The sequence below is a fragment of the Triturus cristatus genome, chromosome 8 (genome assembly GCF_964204655.1).
Source record: "Triturus cristatus chromosome 8, aTriCri1.1, whole genome shotgun sequence".
Lineage (NCBI taxonomy): Eukaryota > Metazoa > Chordata > Amphibia > Caudata > Salamandridae > Triturus > Triturus cristatus.
Window position 1 is genome coordinate 1,650,330,837 of NC_140591.1, and position 20,129 is coordinate 1,650,350,965.

The 20,129-nt window shown below is 43.8% G+C and overlaps 1 protein-coding gene across 1 annotated transcript in view; it reads right to left on the minus strand.

Annotated features, from left to right (window-relative positions):
* Positions 1 to 20,129, minus strand: part of LOC146808489 (TRPM8 channel-associated factor homolog) — a 153,195-nt gene that overhangs the window by 31,931 nt on the left and 101,135 nt on the right. The window contains exons 3-6 of the mRNA XM_085623579.1: positions 19,043 to 19,137; positions 14,715 to 14,928; positions 5,900 to 6,139; positions 988 to 1,322 (exon numbers count right to left, since the gene is read on the minus strand). Of these exons, the coding sequence (XP_085479705.1) occupies positions 988 to 1,322; positions 5,900 to 6,139; positions 14,715 to 14,928; positions 19,043 to 19,137 (884 nt within the window). The remainder of the gene's footprint in view (positions 1 to 987; positions 1,323 to 5,899; positions 6,140 to 14,714; positions 14,929 to 19,042; positions 19,138 to 20,129) is intronic.

Genomic DNA, 20,129 nt, shown 5'->3' on the forward strand with positions numbered 1-20,129 from the left:
TACACACAAGACCATTCACTAACTGACCAGACCCCTACTATCTGCCCCCCTCTTCCTCGCAGATACCCCCTGGATCCATTTGACCAACAGCGCAGGACACTCCCCCCTCTTCCTCGCAGATACCCCCTGGATCCATTTGACCAACAGCGCAGGACACTCCCCCCCTCTTCCTCGCATATACCCCCTGGATCCATTTGACCAAGAGCGCAGGACACTCTTTCTCCCACCTGGCGACCAAAGCTTGGAACTGCCTTCCCCTGCACCTCAGGACCGCCCTATTGCTCCAGCAATTCAGGAAAGACTGTAGACCTGACTGTTTGAATGAATAAACCAACACACAGCAGCTAGCAACTCCAGCGTCTTGAGACCCTCCAGAGTGATTTGCTGTGCTTTATAAATAACTGATTGATTGATTGAATGCTAGGCTCCTACAGCACACGTCGTCTGAACAAATGGATTTCATTTCTGGAACCCACATTGGGCTTCAGTGTTTCATTCAGATCGCATGCAGAATTGGGAGCGGCGCTGCGTCTCTTACCACTGTGAAGGCAAAAGATCCCTACTTGACTTATCACAGAGTTACTCACCTACTCGAAAAGCAAAGGTGAATCATTTACATATGCTAGATGGCCATGATGAAGTGATAAATGGATTGCATTTTTGTGATTAATAGGTTAGACGAAATACATCTGTTTCTCCTGTGATAAAAATGAGTGGTGCCCCTCACTTGTTTATTTATTCAGTAGTTTGAAATATTATCCCTGCTGGGCAACTTGGTATGTTTATCAAGAGGAAGCGCATGTCAGTTTAATGGTTTGAGTTTGCCCAAACATGAATTCTGCATTTGTGATAAAAAGAACTGAGTGCCAGGTGTCAGGGAGTGGAAGGTCCTGGGTATGGAAGATTACCAAGAGGGCTATTCTGGAGATGACACCTCCACAGACTGCAGAACCCATATGATTTCACCCATTTCCCCACAACGCTCACCTGCAGATATGTCTCCAGAGCTGTCCAGTCCTTCCAATCCTCCAGCTTGGCCCCTTTCTGGATGTAGTCCTTGATGGCCTTCTCTCTTGTTTGTGGCTCAAGGACCCTGTGAGCTTTGCTCCTCGAGACCTTCAGCACCTTCTCGCTCACGTAGACGGACCAAAGGTTGCAGGTGGCCTCTGTGGTGTTAGGTTTGAGGTCCCAATTCCAGACTTGCTGATTGTGCCCCAACTCGTGGATGGGACCCCAGTTTCCTGTAGTATTTAACTCTACTTTGAGGAATTCTTCACAGCTTTTTGTGAGACCCATGATGGGATAGCCAGAATGCATCGAGCCTGAAATGAGAAGCCAAAGGATGTATTTTACAGCATCCTGCAAAAGAACCACCCAAACACTGCACATGGACAACATCTTTGTACACTCAAACAACAATCTGTGCTGCTGTGTCTCTTTTTGAGAGTCTACAGAGGAAGAGACCAATTTTCTATCAGAAGCAAGAGATAATATCTGTGGTCCCACTCACCCATCACTTCCTCCTTATTCAACAATCAAAGACATATTTGCACCTTTGGGGCTCATAAGTGTGATCTCCTTACACTGGTTTGAGGATACCATAGCTGAACACACATCAGGGGATTGCACACATTAATACTAAACCAAATAATCCTAATTCTGATTCTTAATTAGTATAAATAACTCTTGGAAGTAGCTGTATGTAAAGACAGGGGGTGAAGCCCTAACCAGACCAGCTTGGATCAAGAAGGCCAGTCTATGGCTTGGATAAATCAGGTTCTCCCCACCCTTTATAACTCCTGGTTACTCTGAATGAGTGACCTCCATCGGGTATGGTGTAGCTCTCTGCCCTGTTAGCACATCAGTGGGCACATTTACTATGAAGTGGCGGAGCGCTGCATTAGCCTCCTAACGCCGCATGCTGCCACTTCTGAAACGCAGGGCTGCACCCTACTTACAACAATATGGTGCATCTCTGCGTTTACCCCTGCACTGGCGTTAAAGCTAGCTGACTAGTTCCAACGCAGGCAACCTTGCACCATAGTGCAAAGGTGTCTGCGTTGAGGGGAAGATTGTTTATGTGGAGGAAGGTCCCCCTTCCTGCACATAAACAATCTTGAAATTATGTTTTGTATCTTCTTTGTGAGCTGCTTAATGCCGCGCACATAGAAGCTGCAAAACGTAATTATTTTTAATGATTGTTGATGTGCAGGAAGGGACACCTTCCTGCACATAAACAATGAAAGGCCTTTTGCTGTTTCTATGTGTGCTGCACAACGCAGCACACATAGAAACAGAAAAAACGAGGAGACATGAAACATTTCTCCTCGTTGCACCGGTTTACCCTGGTCTTGATTTTGGCCCATATTTACGCTGGCCTTGTAAATATGGGGCATTGTCAAAATCAATGGGTGTTGCGGTGGAATGCCCACCACAACACCCATTTCCCACCTCCTTTCACGCTAAGTATAACGTAAAAGGGGGCCTCATTCACAAGGTAGCGTTAAGCCACATTAAGTGGCTTATTGCTGCCTTGTGAATAAGGCGTAGCCCCTGTCGCCTCTAAAATGTCCTGAAAAAGGACGTTGTGGTGGCGATAGGGGCTCGTAAATATGCCCCAGGGTCTGTAATAATAAGGCACTGCAGAGAGCCCTTGGTGAGGGTAAGTCCAGTATAGGATGTTCTCAGATAAGGTCCAGTCCTGTAGGCACCATGGACCAGGCAAGGGACCCCCCAGGTGATTCCGCAGTACCGGAATGGGCCGTTTCAGAGTATCACTTCTGTGCCACAGAGAAGAGAAATATGAACCATGTGGCATACTTATTATGAGCAGTTTCAAGAGATTGTACAAATAATTCATTGCATGAACACTTCCATTGCCAAAAGAGCTGGATTCCAATGTCTATATTACAAGATGTCTGTAATAAAAAAAAAACGATTTTCGGAAAAAAGCTCAGTTCATGGAATGGCAGTCTAACAGTACAGTGCAGCCTAAGGCCAGAGAATCTATCTCCTGTAATATTCAATGAGAAAATATTGTATCAGATCCCTTTCTTTACCTTCTGGTATGGTGTCAGGGTATTAAATACCACGGGGCATATTTACAAGCCCCTGCGCTGCTGGTGTGTCACTTTTTGTGATGCACCGGCGGCTCATTTTGCTTCCCCATATTTACAAGGACACTTAAAGCCACCCTGCGGGGTATTCGTGCCCTTGTAAATATGGCCCTTTTTCCACGCAATACCGATGGCACCTGACACATTCCCAGATTTACAAGAAATCATAAACTTGGGAATACGTCAGAATGCTACGCCTCCAAAGGAGAGTCATAGGGAGGCGCAACGAGGAGAAATATTTTCAATTTTCCTCCTAGTGTTTTACTCTTTCTGTGCGTGCTGCATTATGCAGCACACATAGAAACAGGAAAACACCTCTCGTAAACAATCATGCCTGCGTCGGCGCATGGCAGCCAATTGTGCGCCAGTGCAGGGGAGAGCACAGGGATCCATCAAATTGTTGTAGATATGAGGCATCCCTGTGCTCTGAAAGTAACGCAGCACGGCGCAGCAAAATGGCTTGCGGCACCGCGCTGCGTTATTTTCTCGTAAATATGCCCCAAAAATTCAGAGTAAAACAGTTAAATCTATATATGTGAGGAAAGATCATTTTTACAGGATGAGCCCTCACCACTTTTCACCCAATTTTTGAACTGATGCTGCTGTTTTTTTTTCCTTGGCCCAGATTTACGAAAAAGTCACACAACCCAGCCACCAAAGTTACTGAGCTGCATTGTGTGGTTAGGAGAGAGGTGGATAGCACCATATCTACAGAGATATGGCACTGTCCTCCCCTCTCCCTAGCGCCGACGCAGAAGTTTGCTGCCGGGCATCAAACACACACTTTTGCACCATAGCGCAAAGGCATGTGCCTGAGTCTAGCATAGGTTGTGTATGCCCTTCCAGTACACAATACTATTGCGTCAAAAAACATGTGGTTGCATGTGAGGGCCATGTACCATTCATGGAATGCCCCTTTACACAGGTTTGCATGGTCTTTTCTAGCAAACCAATGCTAATGCCAATTGGGGTTGGTTTGTAAATCCAAAAAATAGATACCTTGTTGAGTCTGAGTTAAAAAAGTGAAAAACCAGACTCAAAACCTTTCTAAATATGGGCTCTGTAGTGTACCGGGCCCTGCTAACCAGGCTCCAGTGTAAGTTCTCTGACACCTCAAAGTATATGTGTAATTAGGTAATACCTGATTGGGAGATATAGCTTTCTCAGGGAGGCTCTGTTATGGCAAGGGTCAGCTGCCAAACAGATTCCTAAAGGTGGTGGAATGTGTGCTATGGGCCCGGCATTATCACGTCAAGGAGATGTGCCAATCTGATCTCCTGGTGCACAAAGCTTCAAAATATATGTCTGATTGCATCACAGCTTAGACTCTCGAGTGACCTCTCGAAACTTAAAAAATGAACTTCATTGACACATCTGCCCCACAAACCCTCCTCTCTTGGGGTCATCGATCCTTAGTCTGAGGAGCAGTTCTCTGAAGCTCTGTGTGGCACAGACACATCATTCACTGAATGCCCTTCATAAAATCCTGAGGCTGGTTTTGTGAGAGAGGCTTCTCCAGGCCTTTGGACTGATTATGTCCTGCTGTGGCCACAATCCAAGCACCATGAAGTCTTGTGTGTCTTTTGTGAGGCAGCCACATGTTAACTAGTAATATAGTATTTTTACAGTCTTGGGGATGTTACAGAGAGTGGCAGGTGCGTAGGGTGTCAGAAATTAGGACCTATGGGGCTAGATCCAAGGCTTCACATGGAACAGAATAGAATGGAAGTGCGGCGATAGAAAAACAGTCTCTGAAATATTCTGAGTAGATGGTGTAAATGCAACAGACAGAAATGTAATCATTAAACCTACATTGTACACTCCAAGCTCTTGTATGGTGGCAGGACAGAATCCATTGAAGTAAGATTTCTCACATGTGCAGTGACAAGGCGCATCATCAGCTTCCCCATAGACGACTGAGTAGCATCCGGGGACATTAAGTGGAATAATGGACTCCCTGACTTATCTGCTTCATAGTGGGACTGGGCACGGAAGTCTTAGAAGAATTATGGAATATGTGTGAGGCAGTAATGCACTGGGGTTGTGTGCAAGGAGTTTGCCACCTCTCTGAGATCTCATTGACCAGTCCCTCTCACACACAAGAATGAAAAGAAGAGCGGATCTGACTTTCAGACCTGCTGATCTACCTGGAAGTAGTGGATGAGCTGTGAGATTGGATCAAAGGCTTGGCTTAGGGCAGACAGGGCTGTAAATAGCAAGGATGGAGAAAAGCTTTGTGAGACTTAAACAACAGAAGGCCTCCATCTAATAGCATGACAACCAAGCCTCAGATGCAGTCTGTGGGAATAGATTTCAAAGTGTTGCTCCCAGCCAAGTACTGACTCTTTGTACCCTCAAAGGCTTGGCCAGGATAGGCATATATATTACTGGAATCTGTATTTGTGGGTGGAGAACCATTTTATACTTGGAAATAATTGAAGATTTTCTTGATAACCTCAAAATAGTGACTCTCCCTGCCCCACAGAGTGTGAAGTAAAGCTTGATCTTTTGGGCTGTAGCAATGTTATTTCATTTTATATTTAGATCTAAATCTAATGAATCTTCTGATGCCATCTTTCTAATCATTGATTACAAAGCAACCTTCAGACCCTGGAATGTGCTGTGATTGCAAGTAGCAAGTACATTGTGGACACTCAAATAGTCAGGGTGAACTCTAATCTGGCCAGGGTGTGTGGCATGCACTCGTCCTACCACTGGTGCCACTTGTGACAGAACTGGATCTGGTAGTGTGTAGGAGAGAAGTACCTGGGTGTAGTACTTACCTGCTGATATTTGGACATCTGCCACAATTCTCTCTGGCCTCAAGAAGGGGAAAGGGATGGCGGCCAGCTCAGCAATCGCTTCCATCATGCGGTCCCACGTGGACATCAGGGCGCTGGGCTTCTCCACTGTTAGGGCCTTCTCCGCAGGGACGGTGAGGATGATGTTCTCAGTGGCAAACTCTGCCCAAGGGGCAGGATAGTGCCGGACAGTGTCCAGCCAGGCAGACTCGGTGGTTTCTCCTGCAGCAGAATCAAATATGATGTTTATGTACTTGTTGTTTAATCAGAACACCAGAGCTAACCAGCAGCAAGGTAAAGATGTGAGTTGCTCTCTATATACCCTATGAACTAAACTTCTGAACATAAGCAAAAACAACTGTGTCAAAGCTGAGGTCCCACAACTGCCCCTGAATGCCAGACTGGCTTTTGTGTAATTTTTTCAGTCAGGGAAAATCATCCGCATGGTCTGGTGGCTTGGTGGACTAATGCGTCTACCGTAGGGGCCTGTGTTTGACCTCGTGGGCACAAGTTTAAATCCCGGTGGGTCCACTCAGCCTTTCATCCTTCTGAGGTTGATAAAATTTGTACTGTTGGGTAACAATGAACATATGTTATTCAGTGACCAGATAGCCTTCTGGGTTTGCGTGTGATTTACAAATACACATGTTATGTTAAAGAAATAGTGAAATAGTGGCTTGGATTTCCTTTACCTTTAATCCTCCGTTGTCCCTGGCATTCCAAAGATAAATGCGCTGGACCAAAGCAAGAGCCGCTTGAAAGCCTCGGATTGCGTCCTTTCTACATTTGCGTTTGTGCGTGTAAGGAACACTCACCGTTGTACCTACTGGAGCCGTCAAGGGGCTCGGTGCCTGTGCAGGATTTATCCTCATATAGTCTTTGTTTCTTTTCACGCGCTGAAACCACGCTGTTTCCTCCTGAACTACGTCTTGGAGTAGAACTCCCATGGGACTGCACGGCTGAGGTCTTAACTGTGGAAACACTCCATGAACTCTTTCAGCTAAGTACTCTTCTATGTTCCATTACCTGTAGGCCAGAATAGTGCTGGAAAAAGCGCAGGCGCTGCATACTGCCTTTGTAGGCGACTCCACAACCCTGGGTATAGCGAAACAAAACCCTGTTTGTTCTTCTTACCGGTTCCGGTGCTGGTTTACTAACTTTCCTGCCGCTGCCACTGTCGTGCTCCCTAGCGGCCGCAGAGTGCAGGACTTCAGCCCCCAGGAGCCCTAGCGGCGGAAGGCCGCCTGCATCACCAACAACGCGCACGGAGGCGCATAAATTTGAACAGAGCCCCCGCATCGCGGGACCGCGCGCGGGCGGCGCCTTATCGCCGCTGCTTTAAAATCTCTGCATTACTTCCATTATATATTTATGCTGTGCACATTCTCCTGTTGATGAGGAACTCTTCGTTACTTACCTTCAAATATTTCACCTTCTTTTAATTTAACATATATTTATTGTATTCATTTGGGGTTATAGTACCTTGTTGTATAAAGATGTCGGCCAAAAAACTACGTTCGGGGAGAGTTTTAGGGGATAGGGTTTGTATGTTGTCAAAACCCACTTCCCGTAGTAACAGATCTCCCAGTAACCCGCTACTAAAGGGTCAATCCCTGCTGCCTCAATTTTGGGAGAAGACGGTTTCTAGTAGGGGGATAAAAGATCAATCAGATATCCCGCCTTCCGAAGACCCCTTCCCATTGCCACCTGATAGGTCAGGAAATAATGGGGATGTTTCTTTTTATCCCAAGATTGAGCAGCAAACCAATGTGCCAGTCATTTCTACAGAGCTTCCTCTTACTGATCCCATTAGAGGTTCACAATTATTGATGGACAGTAAGGGTGTTTCTCAGTTGTCAAGTATTGACCTTGAGCTGTGTGGTCGATACTTAGCTGACGGTCCTTTGAACTTACCTGAAGTGATCAAACCCCCGACTGGTGTTTCTTCTTCTGGTCTTTTTCTTTTTAGTAGTACCCCCTCCCTAAAATCGCCAGATATTTTTTCTCAGTCTAATTTTTCCATGAGTCCACTGCTTAATTTATCTGACACTGGGCATAAGGGTTTGCTCGGTTATGATAAAGTGGAAAAACCGATTTCTGAATCCTTGATTGCATTGGAACATTTGCTGGCCTCCATCCTGCAGTTATTGAGTAAATTTGTGGGAAGTTCCGATTGCATTCTGGAATCTGTTACTCAGATATTAAAAGCTTTATTGTTAAAAGCTCCGGAAAAGGTTCTTGATATAATTCCTAAAGTAAGCCTTCAGGGGCACGAGTTGGGTAGTGTGCTCTTAAACGAAAATGAAAACTCAATCCAAAATAAACTCATGGATACCCCTAAAAATAAGCCCCTTGTAGCCCCCATTTTATTCGTATCTAATTGCGCAAAGCTCTGCGACCTTGAAATTGAAGAAGAAAGCGTTGGGATTGCTGCTCCAAAAGCTGAAAAAGAACTATTTCCAATTTTTATACCTGAATCAAAGGGATTAGGGGGGGTTGAAAAGGGAAAAATTAGAAAACAAAGAAAGAATTTAGGAAAAAAGAGGAAACCAATCCGTAGATTTAGAAAGAAAAAGCAGAAACAAATCATTTTTGAGGATTCTCAGGTTTTAGACTTTAAGGTCCAAATGTCCAGAGAATCGGCGGGCAAGGAGGTGGTTTCCCATTCCTCTGATATCTTAAAGCCCCCAGTTCCGGGCACAGAAACCTTTTCTGATTGCCCTGGGAATGGTCCCCCACCGGAAGTAGGGAGTTGGGCAACTCCTTTACCCGAGGTAGAATTGCCTGGGCCGGTCCCCTTGCGGTCTGTAGCCCTTGTTCCTTGTGCCCCCGTTTTTCCTGCTTCGGATGTTGGAGAGGTTCGGCCCCAGCATTTGCCCTCAAAAATGCCTGAAGCCTTTGTTGACACATTTACAGTAGATTTTTTACCCTTATTCGATTCTGACTTATACCTAAATAGAGCATGGTTACTCAAATATTTTAAGGAAATTGAGAGCCTAAAATTAATTCATTCAAATGATATCGACTTAGTTTCTATATTAGGAACAGCATCCGCTCCCTTTGTTAGGGTAAAGTTCTACTCTAAACTTATACTAAATCTCATTTTGCAACAGGCGGAGAGTTTTCAGTGTAGGGGAATTGATGTTTTACCTGTTCTCCCCTTTGGGAGAAATTGTTCCCCTCTTAATAGACTCTCTCAGCAGGGCAATGATCAAGATACTTTCTCTTCCCTATATGATGAATTAAAGATCTCTGTTTCTAAAAATACTCGCCGGGTGACGCAGGTAATGCCAGTTTCGTTCTCCCAGAATATTCCCCCAAACAAAGATAATTTTCAGTGGAATTGGTTACCTGGGGTTTTGTCTACTAAAACCTTAGACAATCCTAAGCTCTTTCAACATCTTTAGCAACAGTTTAAAAGTTATCTCCTGGAATGCTGCCGGGATACATAATAATCCCGAGAAACTTCAATATTTATTCTCCATGAAAGCTAGTATTATTTGCCTCCAAGAGACCTGGTGTCCTAGTAGTTTATGTGCAGGGAAAGATTATTTTGTCCTTGAGGCAAGGGCATCACCATCAAAGAAAGGGCATGCAAAAGGTGGTCTTGCGTGCCTCTTGTCAAATAGTCTGAAATGGAATTTTACACATTATGTTGACCCAAAGAACCTCTTTCAGGCAGTGACCCTCCGCTCGCTATCAAGTAGGGGTACCAATACTTCATTAGTTATAATAAATGTATATATTCCCCCAGATGAATGTTTTAATATTTTATTGAAGCAAGTCTTTTCATATATTAAACAGCTTAAAGAGCTAGATACACCCCCCCATGTGCTGTTAGTCGGTGATTTTAATTGTAAGGTCTCTAACTCTAGTTTAGAGTTATTTAGAAATAAATGTAAAGAAGAAGCCTTCCTTATCCCTCAGATTCTCTTCCCTAATAAAATCAAAACTAATAAAAGAGGGAAGTTGTTATTGGAAGAACTTTCTGCAACTGAGGGGATAATAGTGAATGGTAGGCTCCCCTCTGATTCTCCTGCCAATTATACTCATAGATCCCCCTTTAGTCAGTCAATCTTGGATTATGTAATCATTGACTATGATATCTTTTCTTCTGTAAAAGATTTGGTAGTCCTACCGACATTATTTAGTGATCACAAGGTGATTACTATAAATTTGTCTTTATTTTTTCCAAGTTCAGACTCATGGTATCTTAATAGCGATATAGTTAATTTTCATAAGAATACTGGAAGATGTTTTTGGAATTTTAAAGCCAGGAATGTATTTTAGGAAAAACTATCCTAGAATTGAATGATTGGCAGGGTTCTGAACTGACTCATTTTGAGAACTTCATGAAGGAGGTTATTCGTGTTGCTAATAGATCCACTTTTTCTGAAAAAAGGAGCTTCGTTCCCAGTTCTTTGATCCCTTTAAATAAGGCGATAAATAGGTTAATGCGGGAACAATTTCTGTGCAGATCTATTGAATTAAAAAACAAAATATATCTGTTAAAAAGAAGGAGAAGTCGCATTAAGAAGAAACTTAAAAAGGAAAAAGAGGATTCTCTTTGGATAAGCTTACGGGAGGCGGTTGTTCATGGTAATGTTAGAAAATTTTGGTCTCTCATTGGAGAGGGTTGTGGAGTTAGAGTCAGCCCTCATCCTATTCCTATTGCTGAATCGTTATGGGTGTCGTTTATCTCCGACCTTTATGCTGGGAATGGCGTAGCATTTGATTGTGAATGCTCCTTAGGAGCTCCTAGAGATGTTGAGCTTCCCATTGAAGCCCCCTCAGAGAAAACCATTGAAATGGCCATTAAGGATATGCGCTCCTCTGGAGCTATGGGGCCCGATGAACTTCCCATTTCGATACTAAAGTTAGACCCTGTCTTATGGAGTAAGATTCTCTTTCCTCTATTTAGAGCTTGCTTTTCCAGTAAGATTGTGCCATCCTCTTGGAAGGGGAGCATTTTGGTTCCCCTGTTCAAGAAGGGAGATAGGAATAACCCAATGAACTATCGTCAGATAGCCCTTCTTGATGCTATTGGAAAAGTTTTTTCCAAATGCCTTCTAGCTCTAATTACCGATTGGGTCGAGGTGAACCAGATTTTACCTCTTGAACAAACGGGCTTCCGCAAAGGGCATGGTACTTTGGATAACCTTACAGCCCTGCAGGTTATGCTAGATAAATATGTAAGAGTTCGGGGCGGAGGAGTCTATGCGGCCTTTATTGATTTCTCCACAGCATTTGATAAAGTGGATCGTCCTTTGCTGTGGAGAAAGCTAGCTATATTGGGTATGCCCTCTCTTCTATTAGACCTAGTACGATCTCTACATTCGGACACTTGGTGTCGAGTGTTACAGGGTGGAGAAAGGGGGCTCTCGCGGGCTATTCCCTCCACTAATAGTTTAAAGCAGGGTTGTCTTCTGGCTCCTCTGCTGTTCTCCCTGTATATTGCTGATCTTCCAACTTCACTTGCATCTTGTGTTGGCATAGCCCCGGTAGTGGGGGGTTATCCTATAGCCTGCCTCCTATATGCCGACGATATTTTAATTCTAGATCTAACCCCTAAAGGTCTAGCTAATCGTCTGCAGGCTTTACATGACTTTGCTGAGTCCCACTTCTTGAGGATAAATGCCTCAAAAAGTAAAGTTATGTGCATTACGGGGAGGAAAAAATCTAAATTCGAGAATTATGGCTGGTCAGTAGGTGGGCAGAAATTGGAAGTGTTAAATCATATACCTTTTTAGGAAGAATTGTTTCTGCAAACCTGAGCGAGAGGCAGCACATTGATAACAACTCTCGTAAAGCCCTGTCTCAAGGCAAAAGCTTGAGTGCTCTTTATTCCGCTACAGGGAGAAGACACTTTGCTTTTTTACTAGAGGTTTATGAGGCAAAAATCCCTTCTACTCTCCTATATGGAATAGAATTGGTCGATTTAAAACACTGGGGCTTCCTTCATATGATTGAAGGAAAATTATTAAGGTCTTTAACCTCTCTGAATTCTGCTTGCTCTACAGCTGCTCTTAGACTTGAATTTGGTCTGCGTAGCAGTTGGGTACAGGCCCTGTCTGCATTAGTACGTTGGGTCGCCTGCCTCGCTAGAGGAGAAATGGGAACTCTGAGATCCCTGCTCAAGAGAGAATTACTGGGAAGTTTTAAAGAGCACTCTCAAATTGTTAAGAATTTCAGAAAGGCTGTGGCACTCCTTGAATTAGATGAGAGTTCTATCTTTACTATTTCTCCTTCCCAACTAAAATCTCTTTTGAAACAGGCTTCCTGGACTCTTTGCTTCATGAGGGATAAAGAATCCATGACAGCCAAGAAGCGAAGCGTCCTTCTGTTTAACACGTATTCTAGGAAGCTTGCTCAATCTTATGTATTTTGGAATTTATCACACGGCATTCGGAGATTTTGGTTTCTTTTGAGGCAAGATCTATTGCCGCTTAATTCTCTCTTGGCTAAATGGTATGGATCTTCACCCCTATGTAATTTTTGTAATATGTCCGCACAGGATTGTACTCATGTATTGTTTATTTGTCCTGCATTGCGCTCACTTCGTTTAAAGTGGCTACGATCAATTTGTTTACAATTGGGAATTCTTGATGCAAATTCTTTTTTAAAGGCTTTATATACTCCTCCCAATGAAATGTTTTGCTTCAATATTTTTAACTTTTTTAAAGGTTTTTTAGATATTTATTGATGAAATAAGGAGGACTGTGTCGTAGTATGTCCTTTTTAACGGAGAGTGTTGTAACTGTTTACCTTTTTCTTCTTATGATGGAAAATGTACATGTATTTTGTGTATTTTGTTTGTGTGGCCCTCTTTGGAGTGCCAAAACATAATAAAATAAATAACTCGCTATGCAGAAACAAAATCTAAAAAAACACCCATTTAGAAGTATCCATGCATTCCTAATTATTTATTGACACTAAGGGCCCTATCACAAGAACAGGTGCTATTTATCACACCAGGTAAATAACAATACCATGGAGTTCGTTATTTTTGGGTGCAATAAATTGCATCAACTACAAGTTTTTGGGGAATAACATGCAGAATTTCGTGTTTAACACACCAAAATCCCCATGGTAGAGTCAATACTGTACACATGTCTCCTGTTAAATTTCGGCAGGTTTGACCTGCTAAGATTTAAGGAATTTTGGGTTATTTAACACATCTGATAAAAATTGGAAGCATTAAATAAAACCAAACTCATAATTCCGTCCCGTAAATAAATAGGGATTTTGGCAGACGGGATACTCCGTCAAAAAGTTTGTCATTTAACAATGTGATAGGCTATTACGCACTACGGCCGACAGGACGTCTGCCACGCTTGTGACAGAGCATCTCTGTAAAATCTTGATAGGGCATGATGTTCTTAATGTGATAAATTCCTTGGTCATCAGAAACAAGATCAGAGAAGCAAATATCAGGCCTGGACTCCTATTCCAAACCATTAGGCTCTGCTCCAACCTATCAAACAACCTAAGATTCAAAGACTGAAAGTGAAGACAGAGAAACTAGCAGAATTCTTTATAATACAAATCAAGACGATGCACAAATATTCAAACCAAAGCCTTTGCCGACCTCTGGATTGGAAATATCAGACACCTATATTTGAAATATCTGCAACCTAATGGCCGTCTCTTTTTAGCCTCTTAAAATCGAAGAGCTTCATAAGATTATGTAGCCCCAAACCCATGAAAGCATGGCGAAGAGAATCTTCCAGAATTATTGATCAAAACCTGGGCTGGGCCGCACACCTCAAAATAGTAACGTCATCAGTGGAAGAGATCTTACTGGAAAGGACAATTATCCTTCTACTCAAGATGTCAAACTGGTAATGTTGCAACTCACTACATGTAGACCTAGGAGTGAGCTCCTGAATACAATTAATTCCAGATTCTGGCTGAAACAGCCTGGAATCATACACTCTCAGCACCATATTGAGGATATCATCGAAATCCTGGACGAAGGTGATCCCTGCGGGCAGCATTCAACACTGAAAACCACACAACCTGGATGAACATCTTCTTGCCCAGAAGAGGACTAGGAAGATCAGCCCTCGATTAGTTGCAGATGCTCCAGTCTGCTAGAATACAACTCCTTAAACTTGACTCCTTTGAGTTATTAACGTACACCTTAAACTGTTGTGTAGCACCAGGATCGTCTCTCCCCTGCATCGATGTAGCCCTTACATGGAGACCTCACCAGCAATGACTCACAATGCGAATATTGCATTCCACTGACATGCTGATGAGACTCAGCTTTAACTAAGAGATTATAATCCCTCAAACGTAAGCAGCCGGAAAGTCTTCCTCAACAGATTATCAATTAGACATTATCCTTCTCTCTGAGACTGAACTCTATGATGATTCATTCTCCTTGAATGCTGAAATCCCCACCCACCTGTACAAAATGTATTAGTTGCCTTAAGAAGCCCATTGAATACCAGCAGCCAGATCTCCAGTATTTTCAGTTGACAGCTTCATGAATTCCATTGATCATATCAATAATTTACCAAAACCACACAAATACCAACCACATAGCCTACAGAAAAGGAAAAACTTCATCCCTGCAGAGGACTTCATATCTTTGGAGCTCTCACAAATAGACAGTGGAAATGGCATTTTGTCTCCCTAAACCCACAATCTCACCCCTCGAAACCAACCTATATGAATCAGTTCCTCCTTGTAGCAAACATTAAGTAATCAGCCCACAAAATGCTTCATTAGTTGATCATAGTAACAGTGTCTATGCCCTGTGTTCTACCCAAGTTATGAACACAATACACACCATGCTTGTAGAAGGGTGCTCGCACTGCCCCTTTTATGGTGACTGATAAAGGTCCAAGCTGGCATCGGTCTGGCACCAGGATATAGATGAGGCCGCCCCACAGGTTGGAGATGGTCATCTTCTCGCTCTTAACCTCGTAGAGCCTGATGACTAACGGCGAGCGAAAGAGTATGTCTTTATCACTTATGTCATCTGATTGGCATCCAATCTGTACCTATGAGATGAGACAGTTGCAGTCAGAATGTGGAAAGTGGCATGGCTTAAATTTTTGTCAATGGATTGCATTATTTTTTCAATAGGGACTCTATGAGCCCACATGGTGATAAATAGTGCTGTAGGTGCAGAGAGGCTTTTGGTACCACTCCTTCTAAAAATGTATGAATTTGTTGTTGTACTTTATGTTCTCAGTGGAGCATTTTATCATTTGAAACAGTCAGGCACCTTTTTAATTTTCAGGGAGTTTGCATCCCTTGTCATGGGAAGTGGAGGGGAATTTTCTGCATTCCTCTTCTGGGAGTGGACATTATAGAGGCGCCATTTTGGTTAGTGCGCACTCTAGTCGTCTGACCCACATGCTGATAAATAGAGCCATGGAGCAGACGCGTGCAGCGTGAGTGCCAAAAGCAAGCCCTCCTGCGCCTGTCAGTGTCCCTGAATCTTCCAGCGCCTCCTTTTAAGTGAAATTAAAAGTATGCTTGTCCTGACTGTGCATTGACCCCTAATATGTCAGGAAAAACAACATAGCCTCCCCCCGCAACTGGTAAGTCCAGCACAACATCAAAACAGTTCTCGTCAGCTTTAATAAAGGTGAGGTCTCTCCAGAAACATGAACTTCAGGTCTTTGACATACGAAACGATGGGAAATTGGATGCCTCATTCCTCACAGAAACCTGGCTCTCAGATACGGCCAATCCTACGTTAGCCACAGCAATCCCTGCGAATTAGAGAGTCCTGAGGAAGGACCGTGAAACAGACAGAGTGGTGGGATAGCATTAGTTTACAAAAAAGAATACAAATGTACATCCTTTCCACTTGATGGTCCTGAGAAGGCAGAGGCATTAGGGTTCTGACTGTCCCTAACTCCCCTTCAGTCTCTGGCAGGGGCCCTCATCTATTGCCCCCCCGGCCAGGCCAGCCCATGCTTGAACTCACTAGGCAATGCCTTAGCCACTTGGGCCACGAGGTATGCTCATTTAATAGCCCTGGAAGATTTTTATGTCCATTTGGACAACTCCTCAGAGCCGGAGGCTTGGGCACTCTTAGATACTATGAGAACCTTCTCACTCAAGCAACATGTTTTTGGGTCGACTCACCAAGCAGAGCATACATTAGACCAGGTATTATGTGTATTTGGAAGTGCTGCAGCCATCCCCTCTTGCATGGTCTAACCACCACCTTATCTCATTCACGTGGCCATGTACACTTTTCAGGCCGCCTCCCAAGGAAAATACCCAGGCCCCCTACTGAGTCTACCACAAAGTACAGCAAAGTGTCCTGATGCAAGACTTGCTAACAAACACCACAGCTTTGTCTGGCTCTCTTGAAGAGGATGCCGCATCCCTGGATGGATGGATTTTAGGAACCATCAATGAGTTAGCCCCTATTACGAGGTGACTTTTAGCAAGGACCAAACAGATGGCCCCGTGGTTCAATGATGACCTTAGATCATGTAAAAAACAGTGTAAACACAAGGAAAGGGTATGGAGATGTAATTTCAAGCTAGAGGATAAAGCAACCTATAAGCTAGCAGTAAACACTCAAGTTAAGGTGTTTCTAGCTAAGAAGGCCTTCTTCAAAACAAAGTTCGAGGAGGTGGGTGATAGGACTAATGAGATTTTTAAAATCGTCAAATCCTTTTTTAGACCCAAGGTCATATCAGGCGACTGTCAACGGACAGCTGAGTGGTGGAAGGAGCTAGAATTATTCTTTTACAAAAAGATTGCTACCATTAAGGCCGACATTCTCAACAATGTACAGTCTGACCCGAATCTTTCTGATCTCTTGGATACGTCCATTTCTCCCACGGGAAGTTCCATTCTATCCAGTTTCGAACCATTATCCCCTGAGATGACACTAACAGCTATTAAAAGCCTGAAGTCGGGCTCTCCATCTGATACTTGCCCCATTAACTTGTTGATTAAGGCTGCCCAGACTATCAAAACAATATTGAATACTATATTAAACACCTCGCTGTCAACTGGCACGGTCCCTGCACACTGGAAAAGGGCACAAGTGCTTCCTCTGTTGAAGAAACCCATGGCTGCCCCAAAACAGCCGGCAAGTTATAGACCCATCTCCCTCCTTTCCGCCTTCGCTAAAATACTGGAAAGAGCCAGCTGTCTCAATTCCTGGAGGAAAACAAACTATTACATTCCAGTCAATCATGCTTCCGACCACACTTCAGTATAGAGACAGTGCTTTTGGAAGTAGTGGAGCATGTCAGAAGCACTCTCGATGAGGAAGGCAAGATCATCCTGATCATGTTGGACCTATTAGCGGCCTTTGACAAGGTTCCCCATCTAAAACTACCCAAACGCCTTCAGGCAATAGGGATCAGAAACACTGCCCTGAATTGGCTTTCCTCTTTTCTGGGCAACCGAAGCCAAGAAGTTGGCTGCCTCATATTTAATCTCAAGTCAGAACTCTGATGCTGGGCATACCCCATCGATCAGCACTGAACCCCACACTGTTCAATTTCTACCTCACACCTTTGGCGACATTGGCAGAGTCGATGGGCACAAAGGTAGTCTCATATACTGACGGTACTCAGCTTCTCTTCTCCTGTGGTAGGGGAGAGGAGCTAGATGGGGAGCTCATCACATTCTGCCTCTCTACGGTGTCTCAGTGGTTGGCCCGGTACCAACTGAAATGAAAACCAGACAAGACTGAGATTATGATTATTGAGGCTGCTTCCCCTAACCTTTAGAGATCTTGCTGGCCTAAGGCTGTGCTGCAGCCAGGCCCCTTACAAAGTTCTGTAAGGAATCTGGGTATCAAATTTGACAGTACTCTTTAGTTCCAACCTCGAATACAAGTGCTGATCAGTTCCTGTTTCGGCATACTACGGATGCAGAAAAGATTCCTACCTCTCCTGTCTGAGTCGGCATCCAGGCTCTGATCACCACAAGACTGGATTATGGGAACACCCTTTATCTTGGCCTCCCAGAAAGCCTTCTGAGCAGACTTCAGGTGGTGCAAAACTCGGCGGCCAGACTTCTACTGAAACTACCCCCTTGGTCCCACATGTCCGCTCATCTGAAGGCCCTTCACTGGCTGCCCATGAAAAATAGGATACAATTTAAGGCAATGGTCCTAGTGCATAAGGCCTTGCATGATTCAGGAGCAGGACACCTCAGAGAGAGGATTCATGAATACATTCCGGCACGCACTTTGCATTCTTCCTCTGCCTATCTGGCAAAAGTCCCCCAGATCCACCGACTTAGAATGGGCAGCAGTTCCTTTTCCTATTTGGGGCCCCTCAACTTGAACAAACTCCTGAGAAACCTACGCCTAACCAGTGTTTTCAAAAAGAATCTGAAAACTTGGCTGTTCACACTATCAGATTAGGTTTTGAGCTGGTGTTGTAAGTCTTTAGTGCCGGGACAATCTTCTGAGTAGCTGTGCGCTGTACAAATTGTCATAACACAACATATGAAGACATTTATCAATTGTGTAGCAATCACATATGGACCAATGGATCACAGATATATTAAGGCAGAGTGGCTGGGGTGCACATATTTGGTGAGGAGAATAAGTCATGGTGTGTGAACGGGGAAGTTTCTATTTCACATGAACAGCCATGAGTATGGGTCATCAGACCGCACACAGATTATGGTAACTCCACTGTGCTTCACGTAGTCATGTGAATCCAAGACTCTGCTATCAGAGCGGTATCCTCATATCAGTTTGGTGTACTGCTTACTGGTTTATCCAACCTAGGATTGTACTAATAAATATTAAGGCTAATAACTTCAATATACAAGAATATCACGGGCAGAAAATTCAGGGACAACATTTCAAAAGGTCAGTCCATATAGGGAAGTTTACACTTATTATTCCTAACTGCACATCTACGTACCTCAAATATATATCTTGCAAAGGCGTCTGTCTGTCTGTCTGTCTATATGTGGATTTAGGTATAGAACATCTCTACTTACATTCTGGTATTTTGAATTCAGTATTTTTCCCCCAATATTTCTGTGCTTTTATCTTCTAGATTCGATGTTCAGGGGCATTGACTAACCTAGTAGGGGCACTACAGGCCTTTCACACCCCACGGTTGAGATAGCAGCCAATGGCAGCTCTTTCCATGACAAGCAGTGCCTTACCTTCAGCTGTTTTCCGATGGCTGATGGTGGGAATTCGATGGATGCTTTCTGCTTTGGGTAGAGGTAAAGGCCAGTGCTTCTCCAAGCCTCGGCTCCTGCAAGAGGTCACACATGGTTAAAAGGGACTTCATGAGGAAATTACTTATACCCCCCCCCCCCCTCCATAGCTGAGAGTAAAATAGACAGAGGATTGTGTCGAAAAAACTCACATTTAGTTGAGTGTGAAATGTACTTATTGCAAAAGTTAATACTATGTGAGTCACAAACTTGTCCTACAAAGGGATCCGCCTGCACCTGGAGGAAAGCTCCCTAATGCAGGGCAGGATGTATATTTATATATATATGTATATATACGGCCAGAAAAAAACAACACAAAAAGATTGTGTAGAGCCAAAAACATCAAGAAACTCAGGAACAGTGGAAACACTTCTTCTCTTTGCTTACTCCCAGCATAGCCAAAGAATTCTGAACATATGTAAACAATCTAGCGACTACGTCATGTAGCAAAGAGAACGTCAGAAACCAAATGGGAGCAGCACATGAAGAATCTATACTTAGACTCGAACAAATCAAAGACTTTTCATGTAGAGTATCTGAAGATCCTTTCAGAAGACAAGGAGGACAGCACCATAACAGCAACTAGGGCAGAGGTACCAAAGGTACTAAGTAATACTGAAGTGATGGGGCTCCAGGACCGAACGGCATACCGGGGATCATCTTCAAAGACAACAGAACGTTCTGGGCCCAAGTAATGCTCAACTTGTTCAACAAATGCCTTGCCACGTCCGCCGTACCAGAAGCATGGAAAGGCGCGATCCTCTACCCAATACATAAAAAGGGAGATCCAACATCGCCAGAAAACTACAGGTTAATTGCCCTCCTCGACTTAGATGGCAAATTCTTTGCAAAAATTCTCCTAAAAGAACTAGAGCAATGGATTACTGACAATAAAATCATACCACCCTATCAGACAGGATTCAGGCCCAACGCATCAACTCTCGACAACATCATCACTCTCGCCTACCTGGGCTCAAAGGCGCGTGAAAGAAACACTCCATTATATGCCTGCTTTGTCGAATACAGTGCG